This window comes from Scophthalmus maximus, chromosome 1 (genome assembly GCF_022379125.1).
Source record: "Scophthalmus maximus strain ysfricsl-2021 chromosome 1, ASM2237912v1, whole genome shotgun sequence".
In the NCBI taxonomy this organism is placed as follows: Eukaryota; Metazoa; Chordata; class Actinopteri; order Pleuronectiformes; family Scophthalmidae; genus Scophthalmus; species Scophthalmus maximus.
The window spans coordinates 13,267,066-13,277,731 of record NC_061515.1 but is presented as its reverse complement, the minus strand read 5'-3'; the positions used below and the strand labels follow the sequence as shown (position 1 = coordinate 13,277,731).

The window sequence follows — 10,666 nt, the reverse complement described above, 5'->3', positions numbered from 1 at the left end:
AGAGAAAACTTTTCCTGAACTCAAAACTCCGTATGTGTATTATGTAACCTAAAGTCAAAAACTCCCACATGTTCCACTCACAGCTTTAAGTGTGTTATTAGTTAAATGCACGCTTCATGTATTCATGATAAAAACAAGTCTACACGTAAGTTACAGACACATAAGAAGTTGGACTACAGACGTTATAAGTACTTTGCTAGTAACTGCAGCGTTTTGACCAATAGAGGGCGAAGAGACGAACGTTTCAACTTCCGTTCTGGTGCAGCGGAGCATGATGGGATATGTAGTGTATGCGTCGGCCCTATAAAATGGATGGAACTTCCTCTAACGTCCTCTTTACTGCGTGGGCTTGAGCGAGACAGGTACGGTTTGCGATCGCCTGTTATTCACGAAACATTCGCGCAACATTTGAACTTTTGAGTCAGTATGTGATACTGGAACACACGGATATATGTTTCATATGTATTTTAAACCGCCTACTTGGCATTTTGTAATGGTATGTTGAGAAGAAAAAATATCCTAGTCGGCTAAGCTAACGCTAGCCTCTACCGGTGAACAACGTGGTACGGTGCAGCTGCGGCCTGGTTCCAAGGCCGATACTAACACCGCTCCTACAATTAGAAATACATGTAATGAATTCACTCTGGCGCAGCAGTTTTGTATCAATTAATACAAACTCCGTGTTTCTGTTACTTCTTCAACACCAGTGCTACCTGTTTTTGGTCATGTGTTTGGCTAATTGAAAAGGAAATCGATCTCCCCGATACAATGTATCTTCACGTGATAGAGAATATATCTTCCACTTTATGCCTTGGTACAAGTTTGTGAGGTGGAATTAAATAAAATATTAAATTTCAGTTTGAGGCGGAATTTACATTCCTCAATAGTCGACAACCACGTGTGGCATTGTCAGTCCTTTGAAGATGTTGGGTCATGATTACGTCTGAGCTTTTATTGCCAGAATCACAAACAGTTGAAGCTTCCTGTGAATATTTAAAGACTAACATTTTAAATGTATTTGCACTGTTTAACCTATTGTGTCCTTGTGTCGCAGGCACCTCTAAGACGCCATGCCCGTTGCCAGGAGTTGGGTTTGTCGCAAGACGTATGTCACCCCCCGCCGTCCCTTCGAGAAGTCCCGTCTCGACCAGGAGTTGAAACTCATTGGTATGTGATTTCATTAATGCAATATAGTAGCTCATGTTGCTCTTTAGTTTTAGACTTAACTGCACCAAACTTAAATATCTGGTTCTCCTTCATTCAGGCGAGTATGGTCTGAGGAACAAGCGTGAGGTGTGGAGGGTCAAGTTCACCCTTGCCAAGATCCGCAAAGCTGCCAGAGAGCTGCTGACTCTGGATGAGAAGGACCCCAAGCGTCTGTTTGAAGGTATACACCGTTCATACTGAAGATTTAGTAAGGTTGGCCGATGATTAAAATATATAAACCATCAGACTTTTCTATGGTGTCAAGAATTCCTCGTCAATGAGGCCAACACTGTCAATTTACTTTAAATGCCAATGAATGTCCATGTGTGTTTTTGAATTGTAAGTCAATGGCTTCTGTGTGGTTTTCCAGGTAATGCTTTGCTCAGACGTCTTGTGAGGATCGGTGTGCTGGACGAGGGTAAGATGAAGCTCGATTACATCCTGGGTCTGAAGGTTGAAGATTTCTTGGAGAGGAGGCTTCAGACACAGGTCTTCAAGCTTGGACTCGCTAAGAGCATCCACCACGCCCGTGTCCTTATCCGCCAGAGGCACATCCGGTAAGCTCATAGTGAAACAAATATCAAACATTAAAGGGTTTGAAGTCTTCTGGCGCGACTCACAAGAAATTGTCAATGCTTCCTGTTCCATCAGAGGGCCGCCAACATGTAACGCTGTCCGCTGAGATCATATAAACATTTCATCAAGGTCAATTCGGTATCAAAACCGTATACCTTGTCAGTAGACATTGCCCAGAGCCAATCCTGCTGAGGGTTTTGGACTTGTGCCACTGTGGGGATGTGGCTGTCAGGTAAGGTAGAGGGGGATTGCACCTCGGGCAATTGTAGTGCTCACTACACCTCGTGTCCTTTGACGTACTAAATGCATGTCATTGTAATTAAAGACTGCAGTAAGCAGATGGCAACAAGTCTTTAAAAATGAAGTCATCCAGTTACACAGCAATGTGTGAAATAGTAAATGTTAATCTTTTTAAATGATTATCTTTGTTTTTTGGCAGTGTGCGCAAGCAGGTGGTGAACATCCCCTCCTTTGTGGTTCGCCTGGACAGCCAGAAGCACATTGACTTCTCCCTGAGGTCTCCATACGGTGGCGGACGCCCAGGCCGCGTCAAGAGAAAGAACGCCAAGAAGGGCCAGGGTGGAGCTGGAGGCGCTGATGATGAGGAGGAAGATTAAGAAGGATGTACTCCAGGAGTGTGCTAACTTCCTGTTGTGTCAAAATTTTCAATAAAATTTGGTCCAACCAGAAAACTTTGAATTGTGCTTTGTTTTTAAATGTTACACTGAGGTTGAAGTTACTGTTATATTTATACATAACACTGTAGCATCAGCACAGGCTGAATATGAAGCAACTGAGAAATGATTCACTTTAAAATGATGAATACATGCAGTATGAATGTGAGCAGTCGGTTTGTGTTCCTACGGTCAGAATGGAACAGTCCGCACCCCTGCGGCTGAAGTGGTACGTTCTGCTTCACATTGACGTCATTCAATAACCCGGAAGTAGGAGGAAGCAAGTGGTGGTGTGTGGAAGCTTCGCCGGAGACGGGAGCCCTCAAACCTCTTACCGGGAAGATTTAACACCGAATGTGAGTAATCGTGAGTAACCTGTCGGATCATTATTGATTATGTAACGGTTGAACAATCGAGAAGCCATTGAGCAAAAGGTCTGGTGCTCAAAGAGGCTGAGAACATGTCTGCAGCAGGTTACCCTCGGTCTGCCGAACCCACCCTGTGTAATCTCGTCACTTGTACAGCAGGAATGTAGAAACCTGTCGGCCCATGGTGGACGGTTTAGTAAACTCAAATGGATCGACCAGCGACCGACATCTGGTGTGAAATGCTGCTGTGACACGATCCGCGCTGCGGTTCACAGGAAGTTCCCATGTTAAACCGTGTTGTGTCATTCTGGCACGTGTGCTGATCCATTTCAGTTTGACCTCCTTGCGAAGCCTTTCAGTCGAGCACCGTCCAGAGATATCACTACGACGGGTTTCTTGTGTGCCACTCGCGGGATGTTGCCTTCATCTTCACGGATATTGTGAAACGCAGCCTCAAGATGTCGTAAATGTTGCTGCTCAGGTTGAAGAGATTTATCAAGTCTCATTACTAGTGTAAAGTAACTAAGTACATTTAAGTACTATACTTCAGTCCAACTGTGACATTGATCCTAACTTAAGTATTTCCATCTTAACTCACTACACACTCCTGAGGTGTTACTGACTTGTTGTTTTTTTTTGCCACATCTGAACTCGCACAGACAACTTCCTTATAAACCTTCCATAGATTTCATCGTGTCACAGTCTCAGCAAGAATAGAAAAGATAAGCTTCAACAAGGCACTCTTTGTTGTCGTGTACTGTGTTGTTTGCATGTATGTGTTGAATCAATTTGCATAGTTTTTCCATACGGGAATGTTTGGAGCTGATGTGTCCCTGTGCCAGCAGAGCGATGTCTCCCGACGAGCTGGTGTACCTGGGAATTCTCGCCGCCTCCATCCCTGCTGGATTCCTCTTCCGTTACCTCAGTGAGTGTCTTGGTCAAGGTAGACCTTCAAACCAAGTTATAGACAAAATAATATTAGTAAAAATGTATTATTCAGTTCAAATTCCAAAGCTACAGAGCCGGTGTGCTGTGCAACATATACTGTCTATGTCCCCAGTGCAGTTATTATATCAAGTAGTATTCCATTTTGCATTTCATCCTAGCACGGTTGCACTCTCGATAGACTGATTACTACAGCAGAATCTGAGAATCTTTTTGGACTTTAAGCTGTTACACAGACCCTTTTGATGAACATTTAAATTGCTGGTCCAAATAGGCAGGCTCCCTCAACAAGCCCGTTATGTGTCCATTTTTATTCCTACCGGAGACGACGCTGTTATGTGATATTTACAGACTTTTCCTGCTGTGTCTCTACGTCTTTTCCCCCCACAGCCAGCTCCTCGGTTAGATTCTTGCATGTAGTTTATTTAATTGCATGATTTTACTTTCAGGTCCACCGGTGAAGCAAGGGGCCGCTCTTCTCCTGGGTCTCTCTGTCACAATCGCCACCTGCCACATCCACACACTCCACTCTCTGGTGACGGTGATTGGAACATGGATTATTATAAAGAGCAGCTGGCAGTGAGTGATAATCATCACATTTTTACAAATCATTTCACTGTATGAAAAGCTGCATTTCCACCGCAGGGACTTTCCTCAAGAACTAGTAACTTTTGCAGGAACTCTGTGTTTCTACTGCAGCGACCAGGGTCTCAGTTGGGTTTAGGGAAATATTTTCACCCCCTCAAAGTCCCAGCTTGTGGGGGTAGTACTTTTACAAAAGTACAGGTGGGGCTCGCACCGCTGAAGATGCCAGATCGGTTGAGTGTATGAATTTTTCAGAGTCTTGGATGATGTCATGAATTTGCTTCTTTTACATCAAGTCAACAACGGTCCAAAATCCAGAGATAATCAATTTACCATTACTTGCAACGATAAGCAGCAAGCTTTGAGTTTGGCATTTTACTTGAAAGGGGCTGAAACTATGAATCCATTATCAAAATAGCTTGAGAATAAAATCTAATCCTAAAGCATCGTTGGTAACCCACCTCTTACAGTGTTGAACTTCTTTTTCTTCTTGTTCTTTGTGTAAGCTTTTTGCTTTTGTGTTTTAAAATGTCATTTTATACATATCACATTTTTCATAATTGTGTTTTTTACATGCAAACTCACTCGTAGCATAACATTTGTCTCTGTCTACAAGACACGCCCCAGCAGTGAGTCTCAGCTGGACTTTTCTCTACCTGCTCTTCTTCCGGCTGGTCACCTGGTTCGGTCTGCCACAGCCGACACCCTTCGCCAATGCCGTCCAGCTACTTCTCACTCTCAAGGTATAGAAAGCCGGGATCGCGCATCAAAATCTGCAGCATCGACACGAGAAGGATCAAACTGTGCCTTTACAATCTGTGTCTTCCTGTTTTTTTTTGTTTTTTTTTACCTCAGATGGTGAGTTTAGCCAACGACGTGAACATTTTCCACATGGAGAAGAAACAGGACGTGAGCTCTTTTTCCAAGTCTCATGTCATCAGTGGTCTGTCCGAGGAGCCGTCGCTCTACGATATTCTGTCCTATAGCTACTGTTATGTTGGTATAATGACAGGTAAGTGGAAAAGTCGACAGAGAATCTTCTCTTTGTCTCACTAAAATTTGAAAATCAAACATGATGTATGTGTGAGCTGTTGATGTTCATTTGCTTTTGCATGAATTGTAACTGTTGTCTCTTTTTGTCTCACTCTCTTCTACTTGTCCAATATTGTGAGTCCATATTGTCTTCAGTATTATTTCTAAATTGCTAGTTTTCATATGCTTCTACTCTCTTTTTGGTTTCTTTCTCCTTCAATCAACAACCACCCTGTCTCGTTTGAACCACATTGTTCTCCACTCTTCTCCCTCGTGTCTTGCATTATCATGATTTTCGTCTTATCACTGTCTTCTCAACACTGCCTTTATCCCTTGATCTCATCGTTCCATCTCGGTAAAGGTCCCTTCTTTCGCTTCCAAACATACATGGACTGGCTGACGCAGCCGAGCCCGCTGGCCCTGCCCAGCTGGACGCCGTGCCTGCAGCGCTTGAAGCTGGTGCCGGTCTACGGCGCTCTGTTCCTGGCTGTGAACTCCGTCTTTCCTCTGGCTTATGTTCGCACAGACGAGTTCCTGGATCACAACTTTTTCTTTAGGTATTGTGACGCTGCATTACTGCCCTGGTGATATCATTTAATAATCGTAAAGATGTCAGTTATAGGAATTGTGGATTTATTTATATAATCATAGTGTAATTTTATTAATGTTTTTTTAAGATAAATATAACATGGGCACAAAATTGTGAGCAGTTGCGTACAAAAATAAAATGCAAGTTCAATTTAAGCAACTGATGTGAAATATGATACAAAATAAAACATTTTTGCAGCTATAAAACAACAAAAAAAAAAAAAATTTAATCTCTTTTCATTTTAACTGAGATTTTTTATGTAACTTTGATAACAATAAGAAGGCTGAGGACTCACGTGAGTTAAACTATTTCTTAAAGGTGTTTGAAAGTTTTCCACAACATGTCCAGAATTGCACTAAAAGCCAATAAACTTAAACTTTACTGATTATAGAATGTGTGTGTACAGATTTCTTGTCAGGCTGCAGTTTGTCATAGAGGAAGGCAAATCAAATTAGACAAGTGAATGACCCAAAGCAGATATTACTGTAAATTTTCAGTAAGCTAAATACTATCCAATATTACTATAATCCTATAGCTTGTATATCTGTGAAGACCCCAGTTGTTATTGAAAATTGAATGCCACGGTAAAATCCCTGCGGTTGAACATATAAAGATGAATAATGTACTTTTCCTTCTTCCTCTCTGCTTCACTTTCCATCACCAGGTTGTTCTACATGATAGTGGTGTTCTTTGTGTTCCGGATGCGTTTCTATGCAGCGTGGTGTGGAGCGGAGGCTGGTTGTATCAGCGCAGGTCTGGGCTGTTATCCAGAAAAGGCGCTGTCCAAACCCGGAGGAGGACCCACTGTCAAGTACAGGTACTACTACATCCCCACAGGAGGAACACGTATATTAGAGGAGAATACATGAATATTTACATCTGTGTGAATAAGATAAATGTTGTCAAATCTGATTGCATAGCACACTGACATCTTTGTCTGTATGGAGTCCATGGTTTTGTCGTTGAGAGATAGTATTTATATCAGTTTGTTTTCCCCTTTTCTAAATTTTTTTCCCTTGTGGCCAGTGCTGATCCCTCAGCTGAGGAGAGTTATGACTTCAAAACCATCCAGAACATCGACTGCTACAACACAGACTTCTGTGTGAAGGTTCGACATGGCATGCGTTACTGGAACATGACGGTGCAGTGGTGGCTGCATCACTACATCTACCCCAACGCACCCTTCAAATCCTACACTCTCAGGTGAGGCTTTCCGTGTGCAGCAGCTTGGGCCTGATCCCCGGACCCCTCCATTAACCCCTGTTTGGTTTGTGAGGGTATTAAAACACCTTATGGGACCTGCGCAGTGAGGGGAAATCTTTCCCATATCATATCTTTCCCCCATGTATTTTGTTTTATAGTATATATAGTTTAAGTATTTTTTAAATCTTACATTACACCCAAAGCCAAAAATGCCAATTTGTTTAGATAATTCTGTTAATGGTTTATAAAGAAAAATAGTAACAAACTTAGCTGAGGCTAATATAATATTCTACATGTGAGTTATTATCAACAAAGCCATACTTTTGGACTTCCCTACCGACTGGCTCTCATTTCCAAATCTGAATATTCCCTCTGAAGGTGTTCATCTTTATTAACAGGTTGTGATTATATACTTTAATTGTTTGTTTTTTTAAGTTAAAATAATTCTGGAACGCTGCACACTGGTAGTTTTAGCACATGGTACTCAGACAATGTTTACGATTCATGTGGCAGCGATTATTAATAACTACACTACGCGAAGGTTTTTCGCACAAATAAATAAACAGGCCTTCTCAGACAATATGGTTCATTAATACGGTAAAATGAAAGAAAGCCCCGAGAAATATTTAATAAGACAACATTTCACGAAATATCTTCTTTTTCTTTCTTTCTTGAAAAACAGAGCACGCAAAGTGTTCATTTCACATCCTACCAGATACTTTAAATTCCCCCTTCATATAAAATTTGCTGGTCAAAACTTTAAAACTGCCTTTGACCCTTTTTAACTAAGTTCTCAATAAGTATTCTAAGTGAATCTGAAGACAGCAGACAGAAACACTTGCAGTGATGTTTCTAATATGATTTCAACATCTCTCCTGTTTCTCTGTGATTCTCAGGGCTGGTTGGACCATGTTCATCAGCGCCTACTGGCATGGAATCCACGCTGGCTACTACCTCTCCTTCCTCACCATCCCGCTGTGCATCGCGGGCGAGTCGGCCATGGAGGCCTCTGTCCGAGCCAGAATGGGTCCCCGGGGGCAGAACGTCTTCGACTGGGTTCACTGGTTCTTGAAGATGAGGGCCTATGACTACATGTGCATGGGCTTTGTGCTGCTGAAGGCCTCTGACACCATCAACTACTGGACGTCCATCTACTTCATCATGCACATCATCGCCGTTTGCTGTATAATCGTGGGCAGGGTACTGAAGGGAGGGAGAAGGGAAGGGAGGAGAGGGGACAAAGAGGAGAAAAGAGAGGGAGAGAAGTTAGAAAAGGGGAATGACAAAACAGACTGAATGGAGACAGACAGGAACTGGTAGGATACTTTTCAGACACAAGGTGTTTCTTCAACACCAACACTCATCCTTCTAGCATCTAACAAAGTTCAACTCAATTGTATTACGAATACAGTGAGTCAGACAAAAGTGTCATGTAAATATCAGTAAAACGTCGCCACTGGAGACATTTCTTATAAAATTACTGAGAACACGGGGAGGGGAATGTTTGAGCACAATGAATGTTAATTTTTGTATGGTTCGGGGCAACTTGGGGATCTGAATGTGATTTTGTTTCAATATGCATTACTGGTCTTTGGCATGTCAAGATAGTTGCTATTTTAAAGGCAGGTTGCAACAATAACTTGTGTGACCCTGAATTTCTATAGTTTCCATAACCAACAACACAGTCCAGCAGCCCTCAGTGTTTTGTAACAGTATGTTTGTTCTGGAGCAAAGAATGAATGGATTGCAACGAAAAACACACAATCATGGTGTCGTCGTCATCGGGGCTCAGCTGTCTCAGCCTGTGTGATGATCCCACTGAGTTTCTATTATAAATCGTATGAAACAATACTGAATAATTTTTCTGCCCTTTGGCATTTCAAAGCAGAACCATGACTATGATGTTTTTGACAACAACAAACCGTCTCAACTAAATAATGTTTTTATTTAAATGTAGAAAAATTGCCATGTAAAACATTCTGCGTGGCCTTTTCTATCGGAGGTGAGCAGAAACACGAGCATATTGGTGCACAGTAAGATTAAACAGGAGCAGAGCGAGGTCCAGATTAAATCTATTTTACTGCCTAATTCCATTAAGACCTTTGTGTGTTTCAACAGCCTGAAGCATTTTCAAGATTAGAATGAGTGTCTGATCATCGACTGTGTGTTTCAATTTATTCAATTTATTCTCTGGATTTTGTTTTTCTCCTGTCCTTTTTTTTCTGCCTGTAACAATGAACAACGGGACTCGTATCAGGAACATGTGCGATTACATCTCTGTAGCAGCGTTGTGTCCAGTGAAGAGTTTGCCGTGTGAAGAACAGTCTGTTCACTGCCAAAATGTCTGTACTGCAATCGTGGACCATTCAGGGTTGGGACCAAACGTTTGATACAAGTTTAACATCGGCGTCAGTCGTGGGTGACAGCTCAGTTAGGGAGGGGAGATACGGATATAACCATTATTCATCACAGTTCTTTTCCAGTGTTGATAAATGCCACAATATTTAAAAAATAACATTTACTATTCACTTATTAGATTATTCCCATGGATGCTTTCAAAGTTATATATTACAAATTCACAAACTGAAACATTTGTTCAGACGTAGATATTTCAAGGTTTTTTTTATGATATAATAGCTTCACGATATGATTCTGCCAAAAGCTGATAAATTATTATACTGAATTGTACAGTGTTCACTTAGAAAGCATGTCAAGGGAAACTTCAAACGTGTTTTATATGAGCATGACTGTTGGCAGAATCAGGTTTTTTCTTCCAATGTGTTTTTGTTGTATAGATTTGACTTAGAATGGGGATAATTTACAGTTAAAGATTACATGGATTTAATGTCATGCAACTTCCTTTTGTCCTTCTCTGTGCCAAACCTCAACCCTTGCTGACATTTTTTATCATCACGTCACAGGGATGATTCATATATTTTTTGCCTTTTGTCTGTTTCATTTACTAGTCTTTGCCTTCATATGCTGCACACACTGTAACGCTCCCTGCTCTGCTCCAGTGTTACATGTGGCGTGACTGTTCACCGATGTTACTCATTGTCTCTCCTCTTATTTAAAGTCATCTTGGTTACCTGTGAAACATTTGTTCGTTGTGGAGTTCTTAATTACCTTGTGTAATGCTTTGAGACAAAACTTGTCGAAAAAGCGAAAAAAAATTGTTTTAGTGAACACACGCACCTCCTTAGTTACCTCACAACAGCGTTTCAGCGCTTTCCCTCAGCTGAGAGCCAGTGTGTGTAGTTAACTACGTCCATGGTAAGACTTTATAAACTCATCGTATTAGTTTGTTTTCCATCTTTGCCTGCAATAAATTCACTTAAGTAATTCACCAGGTTTCCAGTACACTCAGATGTTTGTTTGGTTCCCTCAGTAACACATTTTGACCTTAGTTTAACCTGTTTGCTACTTGACCGCACACATTATAGGAGTGGCAACTCTCTCCCTGGAAAGAATGGGTTAAAGCATACAAG

General features: G+C 41.6%; 2 protein-coding genes across 3 annotated transcripts; both read left to right on the top strand.

Annotated features, from left to right (window-relative positions):
* Positions 1 to 228: 228 nt before the first annotated feature.
* Positions 229 to 2,474, top strand: rps9 (ribosomal protein S9). Its single transcript, XM_035632030.2, has 5 exons — positions 229 to 362; positions 1,055 to 1,167; positions 1,265 to 1,387; positions 1,577 to 1,763; positions 2,222 to 2,474. Exons 2-5 carry the CDS (start codon positions 1,071 to 1,073, stop codon positions 2,397 to 2,399), a joined length of 585 nt encoding a protein of 194 aa, XP_035487923.1. The 5' UTR covers positions 229 to 362; positions 1,055 to 1,070; the 3' UTR covers positions 2,400 to 2,474.
* A 184-nt stretch (positions 2,475 to 2,658) lies between these two features.
* mboat7 (membrane bound O-acyltransferase domain containing 7) lies at positions 2,659 to 10,524 on the top strand. Of its 2 annotated transcripts, none has more exons than XM_035629989.2 (9): positions 2,659 to 2,812; positions 3,670 to 3,749; positions 4,219 to 4,348; positions 4,971 to 5,097; positions 5,210 to 5,366; positions 5,748 to 5,943; positions 6,640 to 6,792; positions 7,002 to 7,178; positions 8,075 to 10,524. In XM_035629989.2, exons 2-9 carry the CDS (start codon positions 3,674 to 3,676, stop codon positions 8,472 to 8,474), a joined length of 1,416 nt encoding a protein of 471 aa, XP_035485882.2. In that variant the 5' UTR covers positions 2,659 to 2,812; positions 3,670 to 3,673; the 3' UTR covers positions 8,475 to 10,524. The 2 variants fall into 2 exon arrangements, with proteins under 2 accessions (XP_035485882.2, XP_047190494.1); XM_047334538.1 differs by having other exon boundaries at positions 2,717 to 2,822.
* Positions 10,525 to 10,666: the final 142 nt, after the last annotated feature.

Coding starts and splice junctions, on each gene's coding strand:
- rps9 (XM_035632030.2), top strand. CDS start 1,071: ATGCCCGTTGCCAGGAGTTGGGTTTGTCGCAAGACGTATGTCACCCCC. Junction 1,388..1,576: donor CCCCAAGCGTCTGTTTGAAG/GTATACACCGTT, acceptor GTGGTTTTCCAG/GTAATGCTTTGCTCAGACGT. Junction 1,764..2,221: donor ATCCGCCAGAGGCACATCCG/GTAAGCTCATAG, acceptor GTTTTTTGGCAG/TGTGCGCAAGCAGGTGGTGA.
- mboat7 (XM_035629989.2), top strand. CDS start 3,674: ATGTCTCCCGACGAGCTGGTGTACCTGGGAATTCTCGCCGCCTCCATC. Junction 4,349..4,970: donor ATTATAAAGAGCAGCTGGCA/GTGAGTGATAAT, acceptor TCTGTCTACAAG/ACACGCCCCAGCAGTGAGTC. Junction 7,179..8,074: donor TTCAAATCCTACACTCTCAG/GTGAGGCTTTCC, acceptor TGTGATTCTCAG/GGCTGGTTGGACCATGTTCA.